This window comes from Alnus glutinosa, chromosome 6, assembly GCF_958979055.1.
Source record: "Alnus glutinosa chromosome 6, dhAlnGlut1.1, whole genome shotgun sequence".
NCBI lineage: Eukaryota > Viridiplantae > Streptophyta > Magnoliopsida > Fagales > Betulaceae > Alnus > Alnus glutinosa.
In genome coordinates, this window is record NC_084891.1 from 29,092,980 (window position 1) to 29,117,679 (window position 24,700).

A 24,700-nucleotide genomic window follows, 5' to 3' on the forward strand; every position below is an offset into this window, starting at 1 on the left:
TCATTATAATACAAAATTTTTTCACTTTTTTATACAAATTCATTTTATTTTATATCACATCATCACTTTTTACTAATTTTAAAAATTAACAACCCATTACTCTATTCTGTTCTATTCTATACATGTTTTTGTCAAACAAGCCCATAAATTCCACTTTTCATATTGTTCGTTGTTGAAGGGCGAAACCGGATATCTATATAAAAAAAAAAAAGAAGGTTGAAACCGGATTAATCCAAAAAGATGTACGGTGATAGTGATGTGTAAAAATCATCTTTCAATAATTTATGATGATAGAGAGAGTAATTGCTTAAGCTACGGATATGGTTTCGTTGACTTTGACTATCAGCACATGACTATTGACAAGTATTTTCTTCTTCTTTTTTTTTTTTTAAAAAAAAAATTATGATAGTATTTCCATGCTTACAAGTAATTAGTAGTTACGTTACGTTACCACGTATTAGATCTTGAATTCTCAACTCTTTTCTGTGAACCACGAGGCTATATATATTACAACGTGATTATAGTTCGGCACAACTCCACTCAGCACCTAGTTACTACATACTTGCGCTGCTTGTGAAAATCATCCATTTGTTTGCTTTCCATATATATCTGCTTGAAGGAAAGATGAAAATGCAGGTCGAAATTATTTCCAAAGAGTGCATCAAACCATCTTCTCCAACACCCCCCAACCTGAAAACTTACAAGCTCTCCCTCTTGGACCAGGTCCATTTATCCATCTATATTCCTGTGATCCTCTTCTATCCCATAAACCAAAGCATAAGCCATCATATTGTTGATATTGTCTCTCAAAGATCACAGCTGCTAAAGCAATCCCTATCAGAAACCCTAACTCGTTTTTACCCACTTGCTGGCAAAGTCAAAGATGATCTCTCCATCGATTGTAATGACGAAGGGGTTTTATATTTAGAAGCTTATGCAAACTGTCATCTTCGTGATTGCCTCAACCAACCTAATCTGGCATCATTGCAACAACTTTTTCCACAACCGATGACTTTTACAGATCCAGTTGCGGGAGATTATGTAGCTATGATAAAAGTAACCAGCTTTGCATGCGGCGGTATTGCCATTGGTGTCTTTGTTTGCCACATGGTCGCCGATGGTACTGCCTTCAGTGCATTTCTCAATGGTTGGGCAGCCACTGCTCGTAAGGCCTCTGAACTTGTATGTCCTAATTTTGATGCCCCATCAATTTTCATACAAAACGATGCATTCTCTAAAGAAGCAGCTATGACGACTTTTTCCAAGGCCTACAAACTAGGCAGGTGTATTGTAAGGAGATTTGTGTTTGATGCCCCAGCCATTGCATCACTTAAAGCCAAAGCAACCAGCTCAAGTGTGCAAAACCCAACAAGAGTTGAGGTTGTGTCGGCACTCCTATGGAAATGTATCATGGCTGCTTCCAAGGCCACTTCTGGTATTCAAAAGCCAACCTATATGACCCATTCAGTGAATTTCCGCCGAAGAGCTGATCCACAATTCACAGACTCTTCCATGGGAAATTTATTTTGGGGAGCAGGCGCATTATGCATGGCTGAGGAGATAGATTTACCTTACATGGTGAGCAAGCTTAGAGAAGCCATAATGAAAATCGATGCTGATTTGGTAAAAAGCCTACAAGGTGATGGAGGGCTTTCCAAAGTTTGTGAGCTTATGAAAGCAACGAATGAAGCGCTCTCAAAAATAGAATCTTCTTATGGAATGAATTTCATTGCGGTAACCAGTTGGGTTAACTTTGGTATCTATAACATTGATTTCGGGTGGGGAAAACCGATTTGGGCAAGCGGTGTTGGTTCAAGCGGCGATTCGGAGACCGTGTTCCCAACAGCAATAATTCTAATGGATACAAAATCCGGCGATGGAGTAGAAGCTTGGGTTGCGTTAGAAAAAGAAGATATGACTATCTTGGCACAAGACAATGAACTTCTTGCTTTCGCTTCTTTGGATCCTAGTCCCATAGAATAGAAAATGGTTTTTCTCCCCGGTGAAGATCATTCTAGCCCTTGTGACGTAGGAAGGATCATGGCACTTTTTTTTTTTTTTTTTTTTAAGTTTGGCTTGATCATGGTTACGAACAAATAAATGGAAGATTTTGCTTAATGGAACATATATATCATCCACACCATTCTCCTTGTTAGAGATTAATGGTAGTAAAAAATAATTAATGCAGTTCATGAGTTTTACTCCAGGTGCTTGTAATGAAGAGCAATTATGTGTCCCAAAGTGCAATTGACTGCACTATGATAAAATATACATATTTTATTATATTTTTATTTTTCATACAATTACGTGACAGTTCCCTATCGTTGAATCACATCACCCGCACATGTAGCTGTAACCCTATCTAGCTTCCTTGCCCGCCTTGCCATCATTAGGGCTTTGGCTAATGTCCGAGTTTCACGTGGGACCGATCATGAGACTCATCACGTGAAATTTAATCATATTTCTTGATTCCTGAGCAATTATTGCGTAAGAATCATGTCTCAATGGCTTTTCTAATATGTGGGTTTGGTCACTCCTCTTTAAGAGAAATGACATTTTGTCTTTGATACTTTCAAAGATACAATACATGGCCATGCATTCTGAATTCCAAATCCATTGACTTCAAGTTCTTGTTTGAAAAGATATATTCATAGTGAAGTTGTTAATTTTAAAATTAATAAAAAAGATAACATAAAATAAAATAAAATTTTTTTGTATAAACTAAAAAGTGAAAAAATTTTATATTGTACTAATTTTTTTATTTAAATAGTAATAAAAAATTATTGATGTGATATAAAAAGTAAAAAAATAAGAATATTTTGATGTTGATAGATATTAAAAAATATGAAAAAGTGAACAAAAAAAAAAATCGTGAACAGTAGAATGCACTACTGTGTATTGTCCCCGTTCTTGCCAAACAACCCCCAAGTCTTCAATGCATGATCGGCGCTCATGACTTTTTCTAAGAATAGGATATCTCCATTTCAAATGAAATGAATAGTTAAAATGAAGAGGAGACGGGTTTTTTTTTTTTTGGGGCGTCAAAGACTTTTTTGAGAAAAAATATATTTTATCCCTTTCTTGAACTTGCAATGCTTGTATTTTTTTTTTTTTTTCCTGCTTCTAGGGGTGTAAATGAGCCGAGCTCGAGCGAGCTAAAACCAAGTTCGAGCTCATTCATTACGAGCTCAAGTTCATTCATCACGAGCCTGAGCCGATCTCGAGCTCATTCATCGCGAACTCGAGCCGAGTTTGAGCGGTAACAATTAAGCTCAAGTCAGCTAAATGAACTCGATCAAGCCGAGCTCGAGCTCATGACGAGTTCTAAAAATTAAGTTCGATTCGGCTGAGTTTGTTGTAAGTTATATAGTTTATTTAACATAAAAATAAAAATATATATTGTTTATATGTTATATAATGTAATATTAATTTTTAAATGAGCTCACCACTTTTTGGTATGTTAAATAAACTATATAACTTACAATTAAAAAAAATAAATAAATGATGTAATAATTATTAAATATCTAATGATAATACTTTTAACATATAATAAAATGATTACATGTCATATGACACAATGTTATATTATTATATGATCATATATTCCTTTAATCCTATTATATTACATGAATAATATGATTAAGTATTTGAATTGTCATCATATCATATATATGACTAACAACTAAATATTGATACTATTCATTTTTACTATTTTTTATACATATAACCAATTAATATATATTGACTAATGACCACTGTTATTTGTTATTTAATTTATACTTACATTAGTATATTGTTTATTAATATACTATATTATAAAAATAAGTTATATATTAACAAATTAATATAATATATATATATACGAGTCAAGCCTTAATAAACGAGTCGATCCCTATACGAGCGGGTTCACGAGTTTTAACCGAGTCGAGCCGAGTTTATACTATTTTGTATCGTTTAATAATCGATCCTATTTTTGTGTTCACGAACGATTCATTTAATAATCGATTCAAGCACGAGTCAAGCTTAAATCGAGCCGATCCCGAATAAACTCACGAGTGGTGCAACTCGTTTACACCCTGCAGCTTCAAATGTTCAAAAGTTGGCAACATCTTTTTACTAAGTTTTTAAAACTGTTAATGAAATCCATCTGTTAATAATTATTGTATTTTCGGATGAAAGAAGGCCTATGTGCACCGCACATGAATTTTTAGGGAATGAAAAGTTTAAAATACTGTCATTTTTTCTTTAAAAAAAAAATGAAATTGAAAGAAAAAAGAAAAAAGAAAAAAAGGGTGGGTAGGCCACCTCAACCCCATAATCACAATGCCTTGAAAACTATAATCAGGTCCAATAACTATTGTTCTTGCTTCGGTTTTTTTTTTTTTTTTTTTTTTTTTTGTATATATATATATATATATATAATCTTCTCTACGTGTACTCCATTTTTCATGGCATTAATTATTTTTAAGAGGCCTACGCATTTTAGGGTTGGTTTTTAAGCACTTAAAGAAATGTAGCGGCGTATTGCATGCTCTGTTTGTTTCGGCGTAAAATGATTTTAAGATTTTTCGGTGTTTGGTAAGGACGAAAATAATAGTCAACCGAAAAATTATTTTTGTTTGACAAAAAATGCTTAGTAGATTTCGGAAAATGATTTACGCTTTTTAAAAGCGTAAATTCATTTTCCAAAGACGCATTCAATCCATTTTAAACAACACAGTCAACCTTCACGTTCAAACAATCGATCATTACCGAAATCTTGCCGATACCAAAATTCACCAACATCCGATTAATGTTGCTGGAATCCGGTCATCTTCATTGAAATCCGGTCAACTTAGATTCTGGCGACCAAATTGGTCGTATTCCGACCGGTTGGCCAGAATAGTAACCGGAATTCGGCAAAAGTGGTCAAAATCCTGTCGATCAGTGACGGAATCTTGTCACCGGTGATTTTTATATTATTTTACATTAATATTTATATGTTTTGAATAGAATTTGATTTTTATAGGTTAATATGATTGAATAAAAATATAAAAAATATTTGTGATTTTCCGTACGCACCAAATACCGAAAAGTGTTTTTCGACGAAAAATATTTTCCAGAAAATGACTTTCCTGAAATTATTTTACGATGAAAATCATTTTACATCGAAACAAACAAATCAGTAGTTGCATTCACATATGTGTTTTTTTTATTTTTGTCAAGACAAGCAGTGCCCTTCCCTTGCCTTTTGATTTTGAAATTTTGACAATTCTACGTGGGTTTATAAGGGTTGCTCAAATAACTGTAATTTTTTTTTTTTTTTTTCACGAGGCCAATTAGAACACATGGGCATTAATTCTGTCTTACAGATTTTTATCATGGCTAGGTGAGGGAGTTGAGTGCCCCCCCTCTTGAACCCATTGCCTTGCGGTTGGCCCAAACCACTTTCAAAGAGTTTAGGGGTGGTCAGTTACTATCACGACCCTAACAATGGCTGTGGTGCGGCAGCACGGGTGTGTGCCTTGCACCCTTGCTGACCGCTGAGCCATGGCATGAGGAAGGCATGCCATGGGAGCAAGTTGGATGTTGCTAAGTTTATGGAGGGCACATGGACCAGCTACTTGCTGGATGGTTGGCTGAGTCTCGACCTTGAGAAGATGGCTCAGTGTTGTTGCTTGGAGAAGGCTCAGGATGCTGCAGGGAGTTCGTTGGTTTGACCCATGCTTGTGCATGGCTGATGCTGATGAGGCCCAAGAGCTGTTGTAGGGCGCAGGATATGTTGGTGAGGGCTTGTGAGTGGACTGGGCGTGGTCCAAGCCCATAGTTGCTTGCTGACCTGATGCTGTTGCTAGATGCTACTGAGAGGGGCCACATGGTGCCTAGAATGTCCCTGAGTACGCTGCTTAGTGCCTGAAGGAAGTGGCCATGCGGTGGCACTGTCCTGCCCAAGTGATTGTGCTGTGCACGTGTGCAATGTGCGCACTAGAAGGCTTTTGCACGTGCTGGGCATGCAGAAGGATTTGAAAGTGGTAGTGGCCCTGCCATGGGTGCTGCCCAAGTGATCTTCATGAGGCTGAGTAGTTGCTGTGTGTGCCAGTGATGCTGTCAGGGGCACTGTCCAAGCTGTCTATTGAGAAGACATGTTGTTGGGTGAGCTCTGACAGGCTCTGACAGTAGCTCAGTTGCTGATGGATGAATTTGAAATGTGCTGGGGGCTTGTCTCTGAGGATTAGAGGGCTGGCAGTGCATGGTAGTAAGCTGAAGGTGTGCTGCAACATGACTGCAACAGACAATCATGTGGCAGTGTACTGTTTGGACATTGGGAGAGCTGCTGCTCCTTGTGGGGGTTGTTGTGCGACTGCAGGAGGACCTGCATGTGTGCTGCCTTGTGGCGGTGTGCTAGACATGTTGCTGGTTGAATTCAAATTGGGCCAGTGAGCATGCGACACATGGTTGCTGGGCATGTTGAGTGGTGACAGCATGCCACGCTGCCTTGATTGAGGGCAGTGGGCGTGGGCCAGTTGGCAGCCCGCTGCCAGGAGCTTGAAGACCTACTGGGGCTTATAAATAGAAGCTTGAGGCTTTATTGTTGGGTTGGCTTTTACTCTGGACAGACTATGCTAAGTGTGCTCCATGCTGGGAGAATTAGTTAAGTGCTGCATGTATGCTGGAGAGTTATGAGTAGCTGAGAGCAAGTCAAGAGGACTTCAGGGCTGTTGGAAACAGAAAGTGTGCTACAGGGGCGACTAGCATTCCGAAGTGCAGGAGGCCAAAGGGTGCTGGAAGCCAAAGTGTTGAAGGTGGCTAGAACCTAAGCCAAAAGGGCTGCAGTGCTGCTGGAAACAATTGTGTGCTGGAAGACGGCTAGCCACATTAAGACCTTGGTGAGTGACTATTTGGGAAAGGATTTCCTTGTAAAGCCTTAGTGGCTTGGGTCATTCATGTATCTCTTGTAATAGCCTTGGTGGCTGAGTTGTAAAGGACTATGGGCTCCATTGTGTCTAAGGATCCTAGTCATTCCTTTGTATATTCGTCGAGTGAATTGTAAAGGTTGGGAAGTGTTGCTCTCGTAAAAGGAAACGCTGAGTATTGTGTTGTGCGGTGCTTGGTGATTTCCCTAACGTCGGGTTGGTGCGAAAGGAGCTTCCTAAAACTTGCTGTACAGTGGCTTGGGAAGGTGTTGGGGCTGCTTAGGACTGCTTGGTGCTTTGCCTAAGGCCATCACGGGGCTGGAGCTGGGCATGCTGTCGAGCGAAAAATTCAGCCTGTGACAGTTACCCTCATGGCCAATGAGGTGATTCAGCTACCTCCAATGAGCCAAATAGGGTCGTTGAAACAACCAATTGATGTCTTTTTGTTCTAGTCGTTTGTGAGCTATCGTGAAACATTGGGTTGAGATTTTTTTTTTTTTTTTGAAAAGTAAACATATCTTTCTCAAACTATCATTCAATTGTCAATATCCTTTTCAAATTACCAATTGTACGTCAATGTCTCATCTAAAACTACCAAAAAATGTCAATGTTCTCCTTAGTGACAAAAATACTCTTCATAAAATTATTAAAATTAAAAAAAAAAAAAAAACAAAAACCAAAATTTATACAAAAATTAAAAACTGGTTTTATTATTTTTTTTTTAGTTTGTTTTTTTAATTTTTTTTTTTAATTTTTTATTGAAAATGCATTTTTTTTTTTTGTTTCTTTTTAATTTTTAATTTTTTTTTTTTTTTTCGAATTCATAGAGACATTTTTGTCTTTTTGTTGGTCTTTGGGAGACAGTAACATTTTTTGGTAGTTTGAAGTGGATTACATTGGGTTTACCGGTTGGTGTAACTTTCGTGTGTAATTACGGATGACAATATGGATTTTGAGTGGGGAAAGCCGATGTGGGTAAGCCAAGTTGGTACAATCGAAGATCGGAACCGTGTTTCGAAATAGGATATATCTAATGGATACAAGATCCGGCGATGTAATAGAAGCATGGGTTTTGTTAGATCCGAAAGATATGATTGTGTTAGCACAAGACAATGAACTTCTTGCTTTCGCTTCTTTGGATCGGAGTCCCATGCATAGAATAGAAAATTGTATTTCTCACCTGCGAAGATCATTGTTCTGTGAATATAATTGTGTTAATAAGTGGATGATATCATCCATACCATTCTCCTTGTTAGAGCATGGTATATACGAAGTCATCAAATAAATGCATAATTTCACTTCGTGTACAAAAATTCAGGGAAAAAAATAGACAAAATTAGGAAGAAAAAAACATTACCCACGGCCATGTCGTGGGTTAGTTTTTAGTTTAATTTGTTTTAAATATTACTTTTTTTGGGCATTTTCCATATTTTTATGGGCATTTTAAGGGCGAAATGAACAAATTGCAATCCTAATGATAAATTAGTAATGCACATTAACCAAATTAAAATATTAAGAGACATTGCAACAAGAGCAGTAGATTTGAAGTGGGGTAAGTGTAATTTCTCTTGGTATAGAGAAAAAATTATTAAACTGCTGTGGAATTTGACCTTCTTACCAATAAATTTTTGGAATTCAAATAATGAAGTAAATTCTTGTGGTATTCCTGCACATTTGCTTCATTCAATCCATCAAACATGCACCAATCACACCATCTACCACAAATGATTCAATGCACAGAATCTCATTTATGTAAATTCCTAAAATGAACGTACGACATATATAGTATGTGTACAAAAGTGAACATCGAATTGTACAGAGAAAATAATCGAGTAAAAGAATAATTTTCCTGAATTTCTTACCTCCTTTGTTTAGTCTTTTCCGTTGTAGTTCAGCACAAGCTACTTACTATATATAGCTACATACTTGCGCTGCTTAATTGCGGAGAGCTTGCTACTTTAATTTTGGCTTTTACCAATCCCTATCGGAAACCTTAACTCGCTTTTACCAATTTGTTGGAAAAATCAACTTTAAACTTTTTCCACATTTCATGTTTTTACTTGCGCTCTATTTGTTTCGGCGTAAAATAGTTTCTGAAAAATGATTTCGACATTTTTTAGTATTTGGTGGAGGTGAAAATAATAATCAACCGAAAAATGATTTTCGTTTGACAAAAAATGCTTAGTAAATTTCAGAAAAATGATTTACGTTATTTAAAAACGTAAATCATTTTTCTCAGACGGCAGACGCATTCGACCATTTTTTAAACGACTCAATCGACTTTCACTTTCAAGCAGTTGACCACCATCGGAATCTTGCCTATGCTGAATTCCGACAACGTCCTGCCACCTTCACCGAAATCAGGTCAGCCCAAATTTTGGTGACCAGAATGGTCGGATTCCGGCCATCTAGTCGGGATCTTGCCAGAACGGTCAGATTTCGACCACCTTTGCTGGAATCTGGCCACCTTCGCCGAAATCTGGCCAATCTAGATTCCGATGAAACTGTCCAGATTTCGGCCTTTATCGTCGGAATCTGGCAACAGTAGCCAGAATCCGATGAAAGTGGCTAGAATTCTATCAGTTAGCGATGGAATCTGGTCATTAGTGATTTTTATACTTTACATTAATATTTCTATGTTGTGAATAAAAATTAATTTTTATAAGTTAATATGATTGAATGAAAATATAAAAAATATTTCCGTTGAAAGTGGCCGGAATCCTGTCAGTTAGAAACGGAATCTAGTCATCGGTGATTTTTGTATTATTTTACATTAATATTTCTATGTTGTGAATAAAAATTGATTTTTATAAGTTAATATTATTGAATGAAAATATAAAAAATATTTGTGATTTTCCATACGTGCCAAACACCAAAAAATGTTTTCGAAGAAAAACATTTTTTTGAAAAATAACTTCCCCGAAACTATTTTACAATGGAAATCATTTTACGTTGAAACAAACGGAACATTATTTTTGTTTTTACTTGTTTTCATTGTTAAAACAACTACCCAAATGCTTGCACACAAAATGAAACTTGTTTAATTTGTTATTTTGAAAACTGAAAACTTGTTTTGAAAACTGCAACCAAATAGGCACTCAAATTCTATCAAGATAGTTTGCAGCCAATCTTGCTTAGACTGTCGGAACACTTGTCAAAGCAGATGAGGAAAAATGGGCCTCACATGTAATGCTACCCATCGCACCGCGTATGTAATTGCAAAGAATTTGGATCGATGTCAAACATGAGTTAAATGGATGGAGATCGAGGGCAGTAATTGCAATGGACAACTTTATGTGAGATGAACTCAAACCCTGTTTGGACATTTCGAATCTGATCGGTTCTGGTTCATAGGAAATTATAAAATTCTGATAGTGTTATTTAGGGTATTACAGTTCTTACTAGAAATTCTTTACAAACTTATATGGTAGTTCATGTGGTACTTATCACATTAACACTAATTAAGTTTCATACAAATTGATGAGGTAGTCCATAATTGGAAAAATAAATAAGAGATTAAGGTTGGCAAGTCAGCCACTAATTTTTAAATTGTAAGTTATATTTTTTGTTTAATCATTTAATCAATTATTGACCGCCACATAACTTCTAAACAAATTAGTGGTAAAAAATGTAGTACTCCTAGTAGCACTCAATAATTAAATTTATACATCAAATTTTGTTGTTTGATTTTTTCACCATTAAAATACTACCTCGTACGTTTATAAGAAAATTGTAATAAAAGTGGTAATAATGTAAACATTTTCTATTTTGATAACTAGCTCATTAAGGAAAATAAGGGTCCATTTAATTTTACGGTTTCAAAACATGGGGTTTAAAAAATAACATTTTCAAAATGTGCGTTTTTAAAAACACACTTCCTTATTACCTATGATTTACAAATGTAAATTTTTCTACGTTTTCAAGCCACCATTTTCTAAAAATATACTCTCAAACGTAACATTTTCTACAATTTAATCATGTAATCAATTATTGTAACACTGCCCTTACTTGTGGGCTTAAACTTATTTTTTAATAGGTGATGTCCAACATTTGGAATATTTAATTGAAATGAAGGGTGAATTGACGGAGACAGGATTCGAATTCAAGACCTTAGCTTTGATATCATGTTAAATTACCACTTATCCCAAAAACTTAAACTAATAAAAATTGATAAATTTAATCATTATTTCAATTACGTTAAAAATTTTAATTGAAAATGTACTTTTAACTTACAAAATCGCAAGATAAAGGCCAATGACGCAGAGAGGGGGGGGGGGGGGGGCGGTGGGGGGCCTGGCCCCCCTCAACTCTTAAGAAAAAAATAAAAATAAATTAAGGTAAAACAAAACAAAAAATAAAATAAAATAAATAAAGGTTTTTTTTTATTTTTTTTTTATCCTTGGCCCCTTCCCTTTTATCATTTCTTTAACTATTGTCAAAACTTTTTCTTTTAATATTTCATGGATAACAATGGACATGCTTGAGAAGGTAAAATGGAAGAATCTTCACAAAGTTGTAGAGGCTTTGTTCAAAGTAAACGAAAAGGATTTAGTCAAGTAATGCATTAGAAGAAGACAGGTGTGGATTTGAGGAGTCACAAGCTTGACCAAACTTGATTTCCTAAGAATGTGTGGAAAAAATAACTGAGACCCTTTTTATTTTTATTTTTTATTTTCTAAATCTTTGGACAGAGGTTTTCTTTACGTTTTTTTTTTTCTTTCTAAAAACTCTTTTCACTTTTGCTTAATTATTGATTTTTAATTTGAATGGAATAATAAAAATATCAAAACTGGGTTATGTTTAATTTACTTAAAATTTGCCTTTATATATATATATATATATATATATATATATATATATATATATATATATATATATATATATATATATAATTTAACCCTTACTTAAGAAAAAAAAAATATTTGGTCCTCTTCTATTAAAATGTCTGGCTTCGTCCCTAGTAAAGGCTGTTGAAGCACAACTCCATTCAAAGCAAAGTTCTATAATGAAGACTGTTAAAGGTCAAACTCACAGTGTTAATGACAAACATTCCAATGAAGACAATGAAGAGACCATTCATAGAGTTTGTAAAGTTGAAGATAATGATTAGCAAGGTGAAGAGATCTCACCTCTCATTAGTTTATATGTTAGAATATGTATAGTTAGAAAGGAGATGAATATTTGTAACCTTTTATTATTGGTGTAGAAGTTGTAAAGTTGTATAATGATTTTAAATACCAATATACATAATATGGATCCCTCAATTGTTCGGGAAAAATATTCTAAATTCACATTTCTTACATGCAGATAATCTTAAAAAAAAAGAAAAAAAAAGAAAATGACTGTAATGCCTTTAAAATAGCCCTAATACCATGTAATTGTAATAAAAGTTAAATGGTAGGAAGGCCAAGCTATTTTTATTTGGTCATTTGCACGTGTTACGTGTAGGCTGTAGCACTCTTCATAATGGATTAAGTTCAGTTTAAAGTGTACAAGTAAAAACAAATTAAAGTGACGTTCTCCAATACCGTGCTTGGAAGTTCTGAGAAAATTTTAATCACATGACTAATTGTATAAAAAAAAAAAATAAATCATACAAATGATGTTATATATCTGCCCACTCTGCTTAAATGATAACATCGATGTTATCGGCATATATATTTTAAGAGATTTTTTTTTTTTTTTTTTTTTTTTTTTTCTAATTATATTTTAATAGACTTGACAACTTCATAATTGACTTCATCACATGCGACCATATGCTCAATCGAATTGGCCGGTGTATATTAAATTTGAGAAATATGTTAGCCGCATAACAATTGTACAATATTAATATTGTTGATGTTTTCAATAGTTTTTATTTTTTTTTAAAAAAAATTATTGGATACATTAGTATTGTTGTGTAATTATTATATAAGAATTATGAAAATAAGATATCTAAATTTGTTTACACTGCCAAAATCGATGATTTGTTAATTGCCACTTGGGTTTTGGAGGTTATATATGCTTATGGAATATCACTGAATAATCCTCAACTCTTTTCCGTGAATCTTGAGGTTACTTCCGCCGCTTGAGAAAAACTTGCTCTTTCTAGCCAGAGTGAGCTTCCTAAATCTCCCTGTAGAAAGGCTGAAATGGAAGTGGAAATTATTTCCACAAGCACTCCTTGGACCAGCTCTGGTGCAGGGGACCCAAGTTAGGCAATGCTTAGTTGTCAGATTGCTTTTGATGGCCCTGAATTATCTGGAGCAGGTAAATCAACGCAAAATTGGCAAGAAATCGTGATCTAATCTTATTGGGACAATTTCTGAGTACGCTGCAGTATCTTAGCCATAACTTTAGTTACGAGTATCCGATTCGCGCATGACCCTAATTCGGAAAGCTCTCTTCGGCGCACACGTCGTGGCCACCGAGCTAGGCTCGGTGCACCCCATTTCAAGCCCAAAATCCGCTGTTTTCCTTTCCAAAACCCTAATTTTAGATTTTTTTTTTTTTTCCTTTATGGTAACTTTTCGTTTATCGTTTAGGAGGTGATTCTGAGCCCGATTTGGGCCAGATTTTTGGCAGTCGACTTATTTTATTCTATATTTTGTTTTAATAAGATTATTAGGATTTTATTATTTTTGGCAATTTTCAGTTATAATAGCCCGGCTTGTGAGCGTTTTTTCAGTAGACAATTTTGATTAATAATATTTTTCTCATAGTTTCACTTTGTGTTTTGGACTCATTATTCTGTTTTCTTTCTTACAAACTACCCGTTGAATAGCATGCAAAATAATAGCAATTCTGTTTGGCGTCAAGTTCGTTCCTATGTTCCCATAATCCTCTTATATCCCATGAATCAAGGCACGGACCATTCTGTTGATGATATCGTCTTTCAAAGATTACAACTGCTAAAACAATTCCTATCAGAAACCTCAGCTCGGTTTTACCTGTCCCATTCGCTGGAAAAGTCAAAGACAGTACCCTCCCCATCGATTGTAATGACGAGGGGGTTTACTATTTAGAGGCCCGTGTAAACTGTCATCTTCTTGAATGCCTCAACCAACCCAACACTGGTTTATTCTACCAATTTCTTCGAGGAGAGGCCCTTAGGAAAAAGCTAACCGCGGGAGATCATGTTGCTATGATACAAGCGAGCACCTTTACATGTGGCTGTATTGCCATTGGTGTCCTTGTTTCCCACATGATCGCTGATGGAACTGCCATTAATGTCTTTCTCAAAGGTTGGGCTACCACGGCTCACAAGGCCCGTGAAGCTGTATTATGTCCAAATTTTGACGCCCCATCAGTTTTTATTCAAAACGATGCATACTTTAAAGACGAGTCTTACACCACTTTTGATGCCGGACAGAATAATGATTATTTTGTAGGCTATTCAATGGACAGTTTGCAAGAAGAAAACAAAATAATGATCCCAAAACACAGAGAGAAACTCTGAGAAAAAATATTATTAATCAAAATTGTCTACCGAAAAACGCTTACAAGTAGGGCTATTATAGTTGAAAATTGCCAAAAATAACAAAACCCTAATAACCTTATTAAAACAAAATATAGAACAAAATAAGTCGGTTGCCAAAAATCTAGCCCAAATCGGGCTCAGAATCACCTCCTAATCGATAAAGGAAAAGTTACCATAAAAAAATTAGGGTTTTGGAAGGAAAACAGCGGATTTTGGGCTCGAAATGAGGCGCACCAATGTAATTCGATGGCCACAACGTGCGCACCGAAGAGAGCTTTCCGAATTGGGAACCTATGCGCGAAGGAGATACTCGTAACCAAAGTTATGGCCAAAATATTGCAACGCACTCGAAAATTGCCCCAATTAGGTTAGATTACGATTTCTTACCAATCTTGCATTGATCTGCCTGCTTTAGACAATCCAGTGCCATCAATGTGCAATCTGACAACTCAGCATCATCTGACTCGGATCCCGCTGCATTAGCTGCTTTGTTCAATCCCTTCTTCAAATCAGGCAGGTTAATTTCAAGGAGAGTTGTATTTGATGCCTCGGCCATTGCATCACTCAAGGCCAAAGCAACAAGCCCAAGCGTGCGTACAAAACCCAACAAGAGTTGAGGTTGTCTCGGCCTTGCTTTGGAAATGCATGATGGCTGCTTTCAAGGCCACTTCTGTTATCCATATGCCAACTTTTATCATCCATGCGGTGAATTTCCGTCGAAGAGCAATTCCACCATTCGCAGAATCTTCCATGGGAAATTAATTAGTTTGGCCAGCATTCGCATCATGCACGGTCGAGGAGATAAATTGTTGGCAGAATATATAGAAAATGTTGCACATGCAATTGCATCTTATTGATTGGTTTGTAAGTTGAGAGAAGCAATAACAAAAATCGATGGTGATTTTGTGAAAAGCCTACAAGGTGATGCGAGGTTTACCAAGCACTGTGAGCTTGTGAAGGAAATGGTTGGGGCATGCGCAATTGCAGCAAGTTCTAGTGGAATGAATTACATTGCGTTTACGAGTTCTTGGTGTAACTTCGGTCTCTATGACCTTGATTTTGGGTGGGGAAAGCCGACATGGGTAAGTTCCGTTGGCTCGAGCCGTAATTTAGAGGACGTACTCTCAAATGTGGTCCTGCTGATGGACACAAGATCCGGCGACGAAATAGATGCGTGGGTGTTGTTAGATAAAGAAGATATGGTTGTATTAGGACAAAACAAGGAACTCATTGCTTTCGCTTCCTTGGAACCTAGTCCCATAAACTAGAAAATATATAGTGATGTAGGCTTGATCATGCATGTTGATCAACAAATCTGTTTGAGTGTTAGAACAATATTATCTAAATGTTTAATTTTCATTTTTCCTATATTTAATATTGTAATGCCCTATTTAATATTGTAATGCCCCTATGACATATAAACACTAGCAAAGTGACTCTGCATATTTCTTGTATATCGCTTAGGGAAAAATGCAAAATCAGGTCTATGTGGTTTTAAAATGTTCTGAAAGTTTTTTGTGCTATACAAAATAACAAATTAATCTCCACTATCAAATTCTGTCAAAAAACTTGATGGATTCTATTAATGTGTCACGTTAGATCCAATGAAATTATAACGAGTGTCACCTATAATAAAAAAAATATAAAATATATAACATTAAAACTAAACATTTTAAAAATATATATATTAAAAACTAAATATACAAAAATTTTGGGGGAGATAGGGCAATTTTTTGTAGTTTGGGGAGTATATTATATAGTTTAGAATAGACATTAACAATGAAATGATTGTTTGGAGTGAGCACTGACAGTGGCCCATAAGCATAAAATATTTTTTTGGTATCCCACGGATTTCTCACCCAGAACCAAGCGTCAAAGAAGCAATTTTATATTTTAATCTCAAAATTATACTAATAAACTTAGCAAGTCTTTCTTAATAATATCTTTGGTCCTCCTAAAGACTTGTTGAGCATCTAGTAGAATAAGAGACTTTTTGTGTCCATTTTTATAATGACATCGATAACTTCCCGCTATCAACCAAGCGGGCGGCTCAACATGTAAATTCGAAAGAAAAGAAGAAAAACTTTAAAAAATAAAAATAAAAATAAAAAAAGAAATATTTTTTTTAAAAAAAAAAAAACAAACGAAAAATAACTGAAAATTATAAAACAAACGAAAAATAAAAACCAGTTTTTATTTTTATTTATTTTTTTGTATAAATTTTTGTTATTTTATAATTTTTTTAGTTTTTATTTTATTTTAATAATTTTATGAAGGATATTTTTGTCATTAGGGAGACACGACATTGGCCACTGTCAATGTCTACTTCAAACTATCATCTCATTGTCAATATTCACTCCAAACTATATAATATACTCTCCAAAATTCAAAAATTTGTCACTGTCTCCCTAACAAATTTTGTATATTTAGTTTTTAATATATATTTTTTAAAATTTTTAGTCTATATATATATTATTTTAAGTGACACATGTCGTAATTTCATTGGATCTAAAGTGGCATACTAATAGAATCCGTCAAGTTTTTGACGAAATTTGATAGTGAAGATTAATTTGTTATTTTTGCATAACACAAGTAATTCTCAAAACATTTTAAAACCACATGGACCGATTTTGCATTTTTCCCCAAGCGATATATAAGAAATATGTGGGAGTCACTCTGCTATTGTTTATATGTCATAGGGGCATTACAATATTACATATAGGGAAAAGGAAAATTAAACATTTAGATAATATTGTTCTAACACTCGAACAAATTTATTGATCAACATGCATGATCAAGCCTACATCGCTATATATTTTCTAGTTTATGGGACTAGTATCCAAGGAAGCGAAAGCAAGGAGTTCTTTGTCTTGTCCTAATACAATCATATCTTCTTTATCTAACATCACCCACGCTTCTATTCCATCACCGGATCTTGTGTCCATTAGCAGAACCAGACTTGGGAGCACGGCCTCCGAATTGCCGTTCGAACCAACCAAACTTACCCATATCGGCTTTCCCCACCCAAAATCAATGTCATAGAGACCAAAGTTACACCAACTCGTAAACGTAATGTAATTCATTCCACTAGAACTAGCCGCACTTGCGCATGCCCCAACCATTTCCTTCACAAGCTCACGGTGCTTGGCAAACCCCCCATCACCTTGTAGGCTTTTGACAAAATCACCATCGATTTTTGTTATTGCTTCTCTCAGCTTACAAACCATGTCCGGCAACTCTATCTCCTCGCCCGTGCATGATGCGAGTGCTGACCAAATTAAATTTCCCATGAAAGATTCTGCGAATGGTGGAATTGCTCTTCGACGGAAGTTCACCGGATGGATGATAAAAGTTGGCATATGGATACCAGAAGTGGCCTTGAAAGCAGCCATCATGCATTTCCAAAGCAGGGCCGAGACAACCTCAACTCTTGTTGGGTTTTGTACCCTTGGGCTTGTTGCTTTGGCCTTGAGTGATGCAATGGCCGAGGCATCAAACACAACTCTCCTTGAAATGAACCTGCCTGATTTGAAGAAGGGATTGAACAAAGCGGTGTAAGTGTTAGACTCTTCTCTAGAGTGTGCATCGTTTTGAATGAAAACTGATGGGGCGTCAAAATTAGGACATAATACAGCTTCACGGGCCTTGTGAGCCGTGGTAGCCCAACCTTTGAGAAAGACACTCATGCCAGTTCCATCAGCGATCATGTGGGAAACAAGGACCCCAATGGCAATACCGCCGCATGCAAAGGTGCTCGCTTGTATCATAGCAACATGATCTCCAGCGGTTAGCTCTTTCCCAAGGGCCTCTCCTCGAAGAAATTGGTAGAATAAAGCAGTGTTGGGTTGGTTGAGGCATTCAAGAAGATGACAGTTTACACGGGCCTCTACATAGTAAACCCCCTCGTCATTACAATCGATGGAGATGGTGTCTTTGACTTTTCCAGCAAATGGGTAAAAGTGAGTTAAGGTTTCTGATAGGGATTGCTTTAGCAGTTGTGATCTTTGAGAGACAATATCAGCAACAGAATGGCCCGTGCTTTGATTCATGGGATAGAAGAGGATTATGGGAACATAGGCGGTAGGAATGAACTGGTCCAAGAAGGAGAGCTTGTGGGTTTTTAGGTTAGGGGGCGTTGGAGAAGAGGGTTTGATGTATTCTTTGGAAATAATTTCCACCTCCATTTCAGCCTTTCTACACTGGGATTTAGGAAGCTTACTCCGGCAAAAAAGAGCAAGTTTTTCTCAGGCGGGGCAAGTAACCTCAAGATATATTCACAGAAAAGAGTTGAGGATTATTCAGTGATCCACAAGCATATATAACCTCCAATTAAAACCCGGGGTCAACTCTCTTAATATTAATATATATATATATATATACACCGGCCAATTCGATCGATCGAGCTAAGTCATCGAGCATATGGTTGTGATGAAGTCAATTATGACGGTGTCAACTCTCTTAATATATATATATATATATATATATATGCACACTCACAATTAGTCATATGATTAAAATTTTCTCAAAACTTCCGAGCAGGTTACGTATTGGAGGACGTCACCTTTGTTTTCACTTGTACATTTTAAACTTGACTGGCCTAATCCATTATAAAGCGTCACGTGCAAATGACCAAATAAAAATAGCATGGCCTTTACTTGCGATTTTGTAGGTTAAAACTACATTTTTAATTAGAAAAAATTAATATAATTGATTAAATGGTTAAATTTATTCACTTTTATTAATTTAAATTTTTTGGATAAGTGGTAATTTAATATGGTATCAAAGCTGAAATCTTGAATTTGAACATTGTCTCCGTCAATTCACCCTCTATTTTAATTAAATATTTCACGTGTTGGGACTCACCTATTAAAAAATGACTTTGAGCCTACAAGTGAGGGTTAGTATTAAAGTAAGTGATTAAATTGTAGAAAATGTTTCGTTTGAAAGTATATTTTTAGAAAATGGTGCTTAAACACATATAAAAATTTACATTTGTAATTGCAAGTAAGGAAGTGTACGTGTTTTTAAAAACGCATATTTTGAAAATGCTATTTTTTAAATCACATATTTTGAAACCGTAAAACCAAATGGACTCTTATTTTCCTTAATGAGCTAGTTATCAAAATAGAAAACGCTTACAGTACTACAACTTTTATTATAATTCTCTTAAAAACTTACGAGGTTGTTTATTAATGGTAAAATAATCAAGCAACAAAATTTGACGTGTAAATTTTTTGCTAAGGGTATTACATCTTTTATTACTAATTGTTTTTTACAAGTTACGCAGCGGTGGTTAAATGATTAAACAAAAAACATGACTTACTATTTAAAAAAATTAGTGGCTGACTTGTCAACTTCAATCTCTTATTTGTTTTACCAATTATGGACTACCTCATCAGTTTGTATGAAACTTAATTAGTGATTAACGTGATAAGTACCACATGGACTACTACATCAGTTTGTAAGAAATTTGTAGTAAAAAGTGAAATACCCTAAATAACACTATCAGAATTTTGTGTGAATCATCAAAGCCGAAGATTTTTGAATTCAAAGTGTTGCCATGTGCAAATCATACCATATATTCCTATTTTGTTTGTTTGAGTGGAATATCTACTCCTCTTAATAAGGGAATAGCTATTCTGTGGGAATAACTATTCTATTAAATAATATACGACCAAACAAAGGAATAGTCCGTAGGAATAACTATTCATTTTCATGGGTCTAATCCGCGAACCAAACGAGACCTAAGTGTAATTTTGATTAGTAATGATTTACTACTACCCATAAATACTACTTTTCACCACATTGTCTTTGTGGTAAGGTGATCCCCCACTTTATTTTATTTTTAAAATTCCAAAGGTAATGGGGGGGCCACCTTGCCACATAGGCAAGATGATGAAAAGTGGTATCAATGGATGGTAATGAATCATTACTCAATTTTTGATATAAATCATTGTTGATTCACAGGTTTGTGTAATCAAAGCACAATGTTGTATGCCTTTTTGTTCATAATATGTTGCCTTAGAAATTTTCCTTCAGAGGGGAAGAGGCCTCGTTTTCACAGTGAAGGGGGAGGGAGGCTTGACGCCTCCCTCCTCCCTAGTGTTTTTTTCCTCCTAGCCCTTCTGGCTATGGAGGCTTTTGTTCTCTCCTGGTTGTTCCAGGGGAGTTTTGTTCTCCCTGATTTTGTCTTCAGTGGAGCTGATCTCCTCCTAGTCCTCTGGGACTATGGAGCTTTTCTTTGGTTTGGTTTCTTTGTTTTTCCTTAATTGTTATGGCAGAAAAGCTCATCTAGAGTTGGCTTTTGGGGAAGTTTTTCTTCTTGTGTCTCCGGCGTTCCAAGTCAGATCTACAGTTTGTTGCCGGTTTCTTCACGACACGCGCCCCTCCACTGGCCTCCCAGTCTTCTTCCGGTCCAGTCGCCGCCAACCACAGCCGTGTGGGTCCTCCTTGCTCGGCGCGTGCTTGCACGCGTCAGGGTGGTTTCCGCCTTGGGTCGCGCGTGTGGGCCACGTTCTGCTTTTCCGTCTGTGTTCGGTGCTGTCCGGTGCTCTCTGGTGGTCGGTCGTGCAGGGATAACTCTGGGGATGGTGCGTGGCCTCCACACGCTGTCTCTCCGGCGTCGGAATTCCTCCCCGACGGTGGCTCTGTTGTTTTGAGTTTTTTCTGTGTTGTTTGTATATTCCCTTGTTGACTGTGTGTCTCACAGTGTGTCTTTGTAGTGGACAAATACTTACTGGACTTATTTGTAGTGGTGGTGCTTAAGGGTTGTTCATGTAATATTTGTGTATTGTTTAGACAACTGCTTTGTCAGATTTGTGTCTGACTTTGAATGTTGGGAACTTGGGGTGTCTTGTACCTCTCATTCTATCTCTGTAATGCCTCTGAGCTTTTAGAAATGAAAGGAGCACATGCTTCTTTGTTCAAAAAAAATAAAAATAAAAAAATAGGCGTATGCATAAAAGATTACAAATTCCTACCCAATAATAATTACATGCATATATCTTTAGAATGACGAAAGATATTATTAATGTAATGCCCAATAAAATAAATAAAGAGTTAGCATATATAAATTATATTTTTACATAAGATGCAATTAATATTAGATCGTAAGTGATGATATTTATATTATTAAAATAAACTGTGTTTTAGGTAAAGTAATGGAAATAGAATGATAAAATACTACTAATGAGTCATTGGGTAATAAATAATTAATTGTTTAGATAAAATGTAGTTAGATTAAATGTAAGGGTTAGATATCAATTAACAAATGATAGAATTAATATGTAGTAGGGTACCGCAGTAATTTATAAGAAATTAGACTTTAAAATAAAAGATAAAGGGATTAACTTCAATTCAGACTTGGCAGAAACCAAATGAAAATATGCAAAACACACACAAGCAAAACCTCCTTTTCTCAAATCAATCGACAAGCAAAGCTCTAAAGCCTCCAATTACTGTTCAGTCTGCAAAGCCCCTGCCGGACCGTCCCTGCCTCGCCGGAAGTCAGTTCCCCGGCAACCAGTCGACGACCCATAAACGGACGTCGCCTCCTGCTCCTCCGAACGTCGACCCAACCGTTTCTCGCTCAAGTACTGAATCCGAGTACAAACCAGTGGCCAATGCAGCAGCTGAATTAGCATGGATTCAATCTTTTCTTAGTGAACTTGGTGTTACTTCTCCACATCGACTAATTTTACATTGTGACAACATTGGTGCCACATATCTCACGTCTAATCCTCTCTGTCATGCACGAACAAAGCATATAGAGATTGATTATCATTTTGTTAGAGATATGGTTCCTAAAAAACTTCTTGATGTTTGCTTCATCTCTAGGAAAGATCAATTGGTTGATGTTCTCACCAAGCCTCTTCCTGTTGTTCGATTCGGGATGCTACGGTCCAACCTCAACGTGCATCCTCCCACGTCAAGTTTGAGGGGGCGTATTGGATCAGAATCCTATTTGGCTAAAGATAGTGCTATAGACTTGAATAATGATTCTTCTAAAGCTTTAGAGTTAAACAAAGACTCTTCTAGTTAGACTTCTATTTAGATTAACTCTAGACTAGTTGTGAATGTAATCTACTAGGACTCTAGAGTTATATGTTCAGATTAGATAGATAGTTTGTTTTATGTAAAACACATCTAGGTATTATCTAGATGTCTCGGATTCTTATATAAATACAACTACCGCCATACATGTTACGTATGCAGAATTACAAAACAATCTAAGTCTCTATAAACTGATTAAGGATTTTCAGGGAATAGCAGGTTTATTAAGTCTAAGGAAAATATTAATTTTTGTCAAATGTGGAACATAACTGGTTATGTTTTGGTTTGAATGTTCCTGTTTTCTTTGTTGTTTTGTGCCCTTGGTTTGTTTTTGTTTTCTAGCTAGGGCCTTGGCGTTTTGTTGGTCTATTTAGACCGATGATTACATTTTGTAGTTGTTTGGAATGAAAAGTGCTTATTCATTAATATATATATATATATATATATATATATATATATATGTATCCGATTACCTTTTGGGCCATCTTATAATTAAAAAATTGCATGGGTTATTGGAGTCTTCGGGCATAATCCATGTGAAGTTTAGCTTTGGTGGAAAACAAACTTTAAAATCGAATTTCGTATTGAAATGAAATAAGTGATTTATGCGATATAAAGTGGTCTGGAAAGAATTTTTATGGCAAAGTAAAAAACTTTTGTTTTATAGTAAATTTTTATTTCATTTTGATAGTAATAAAAAAGTATTAATGTGATATGAAAAGTAAAAAAGGTTATAATGTTTTGAAGTTAATTTTTTTTTTTTTTTTTTTTTTTGGAGAATTGCAAAATAAAGAAATGGATTATTGAGTTGGTTATCAAACATACCCGTAGTTTAGTTCCTGGTGCGTTGTGATGATGGCATTTATGCACATGCATCTACCATATCCACTCCCTAAAACCACATGGGCCTGATGTAAACAGACCCAAGAATTTAAAGATTTGCAAATGGCTAACGAGAGTCGAGAGTCCAACCACCTCAACATGGTTTATTCAATTAATGCGATGTCCTTCATATGTATAGACGGCCAAAAATAAGTCAGCCCAATATAACATAGAGTCGGTCATATAATTTTTTTTGTAAGCATTACTTAATTATTTACTTTTCATTACAATGTCTAAGTTGGAAAGTTTTCTTTTAAAATGAGTTTAAGAAGAAAAAAATTAACCTAGTCGTAGGCAAAGTCCAAAAAGGCTACATCCTGTTTTTTTATTTTATTATTATTTTATTTAATAATGTTTACAATACAAAACATTCTTATTTACAGGAGATTTGAGATAGGTGAAAATAAAGATAAATATGCATAACAAATCAAAATGATTTAAATCTAATTACAATCAATCTTATAAAGCAATTATCCTTATACCTAGTATATATGGAACTATATAATATATTCTAACACTATTCACCGGATATTTAAAGTCGTTTTTAACAAACTAACGGGAGATTTCTCACACCATTCATGTTGCTGCATGAACATTGACTTCCTTTTCTTTTTCTCTTTTTTCTTTTTTTTCCTTTCTTTTTTGTTTTTGTTTTTGTTTTTGTTCTTTTTTTTTTTTTTTTGGTAAGTATGAACATAGACTTTGAGATACATGTAATTAATTCACATTTGTTTCGATTCTAAAGAGTGTCAATAACAAGAGAAGTTTTAAATAATTTTCTGTCTATCTTTATATATATATATATATATATCTACTCTGAAAGTCAAAAGTCATAGTAAACGCAACAAAGTTGCTGAGTAGTTGCAAACCTTGCTGACATTTCAAAGGCAGAACGGTACGTTGTTTGGCGTTTCTGTCTGCAGATCATCCATGCACGTCGATTTCACATTCCAACGACTACCGTGTTCATGAAGATTTTGGGTGTTTACCGGTCAAACAAGAGAAGCATACAAAATTTGAAGGGAAAAGTACTAATATCGTTAGCGTGGTCTCCAAATCATCATGATCGATGGGAATGGTGGAGACCGGATCATGCCATTCATCCATACATTCAGCATGAAAGCAATGTTGGCATTCGGAAATAAGCTTTGGCGTCTTTTTCAGCCGGTACTCAGACAGGTACTATCATCAGGCTCTCACCGATAACGGTTTTCGATCAACAGGACTCTATAGTACGGGCCATTTAGAGTACAATGATTTTTATATTATGTGTAAGAGTAAGCTACATAATACACTTTTAATTTATTTTATTGAGATGATGTGATTTTTATCTTATTTGGCTGAAGTAATACTGTTTACAAACCTTTGAATTTCTTTGAGCATGATTCAAAAGTTGGTATGTACTGTCACATCA

At 35.5% G+C, this 24,700-nt stretch overlaps 2 protein-coding genes and 1 pseudogene across 2 annotated transcripts; 2 read left to right on the forward strand and 1 right to left on the reverse strand.

Annotated features, from left to right (window-relative positions):
- The first annotated feature begins 545 nt into the window (after positions 1-545).
- Positions 546-2,134, forward strand: LOC133871166 (stemmadenine O-acetyltransferase-like). Its single transcript, XM_062308550.1, has one exon. It carries the CDS (start codon positions 625-627, stop codon positions 1,981-1,983), a length of 1,359 nt encoding a protein of 452 aa, XP_062164534.1. The 5' UTR covers positions 546-624; the 3' UTR covers positions 1,984-2,134.
- An 11,523-nt stretch (positions 2,135-13,657) lies between these two features.
- Positions 13,658-15,620, forward strand: LOC133871698 (stemmadenine O-acetyltransferase-like; annotated as a pseudogene).
- A 1,360-nt stretch (positions 15,621-16,980) lies between these two features.
- On the reverse strand, positions 16,981-18,641 carry LOC133870065 (stemmadenine O-acetyltransferase-like). The gene has a single exon (XM_062307108.1). The coding sequence runs from the start codon at positions 18,534-18,536 to the stop codon at positions 17,172-17,174; it is 1,365 nt and encodes a 454-aa protein (XP_062163092.1). The 5' UTR covers positions 18,537-18,641; the 3' UTR covers positions 16,981-17,171.
- Positions 18,642-24,700: the final 6,059 nt, after the last annotated feature.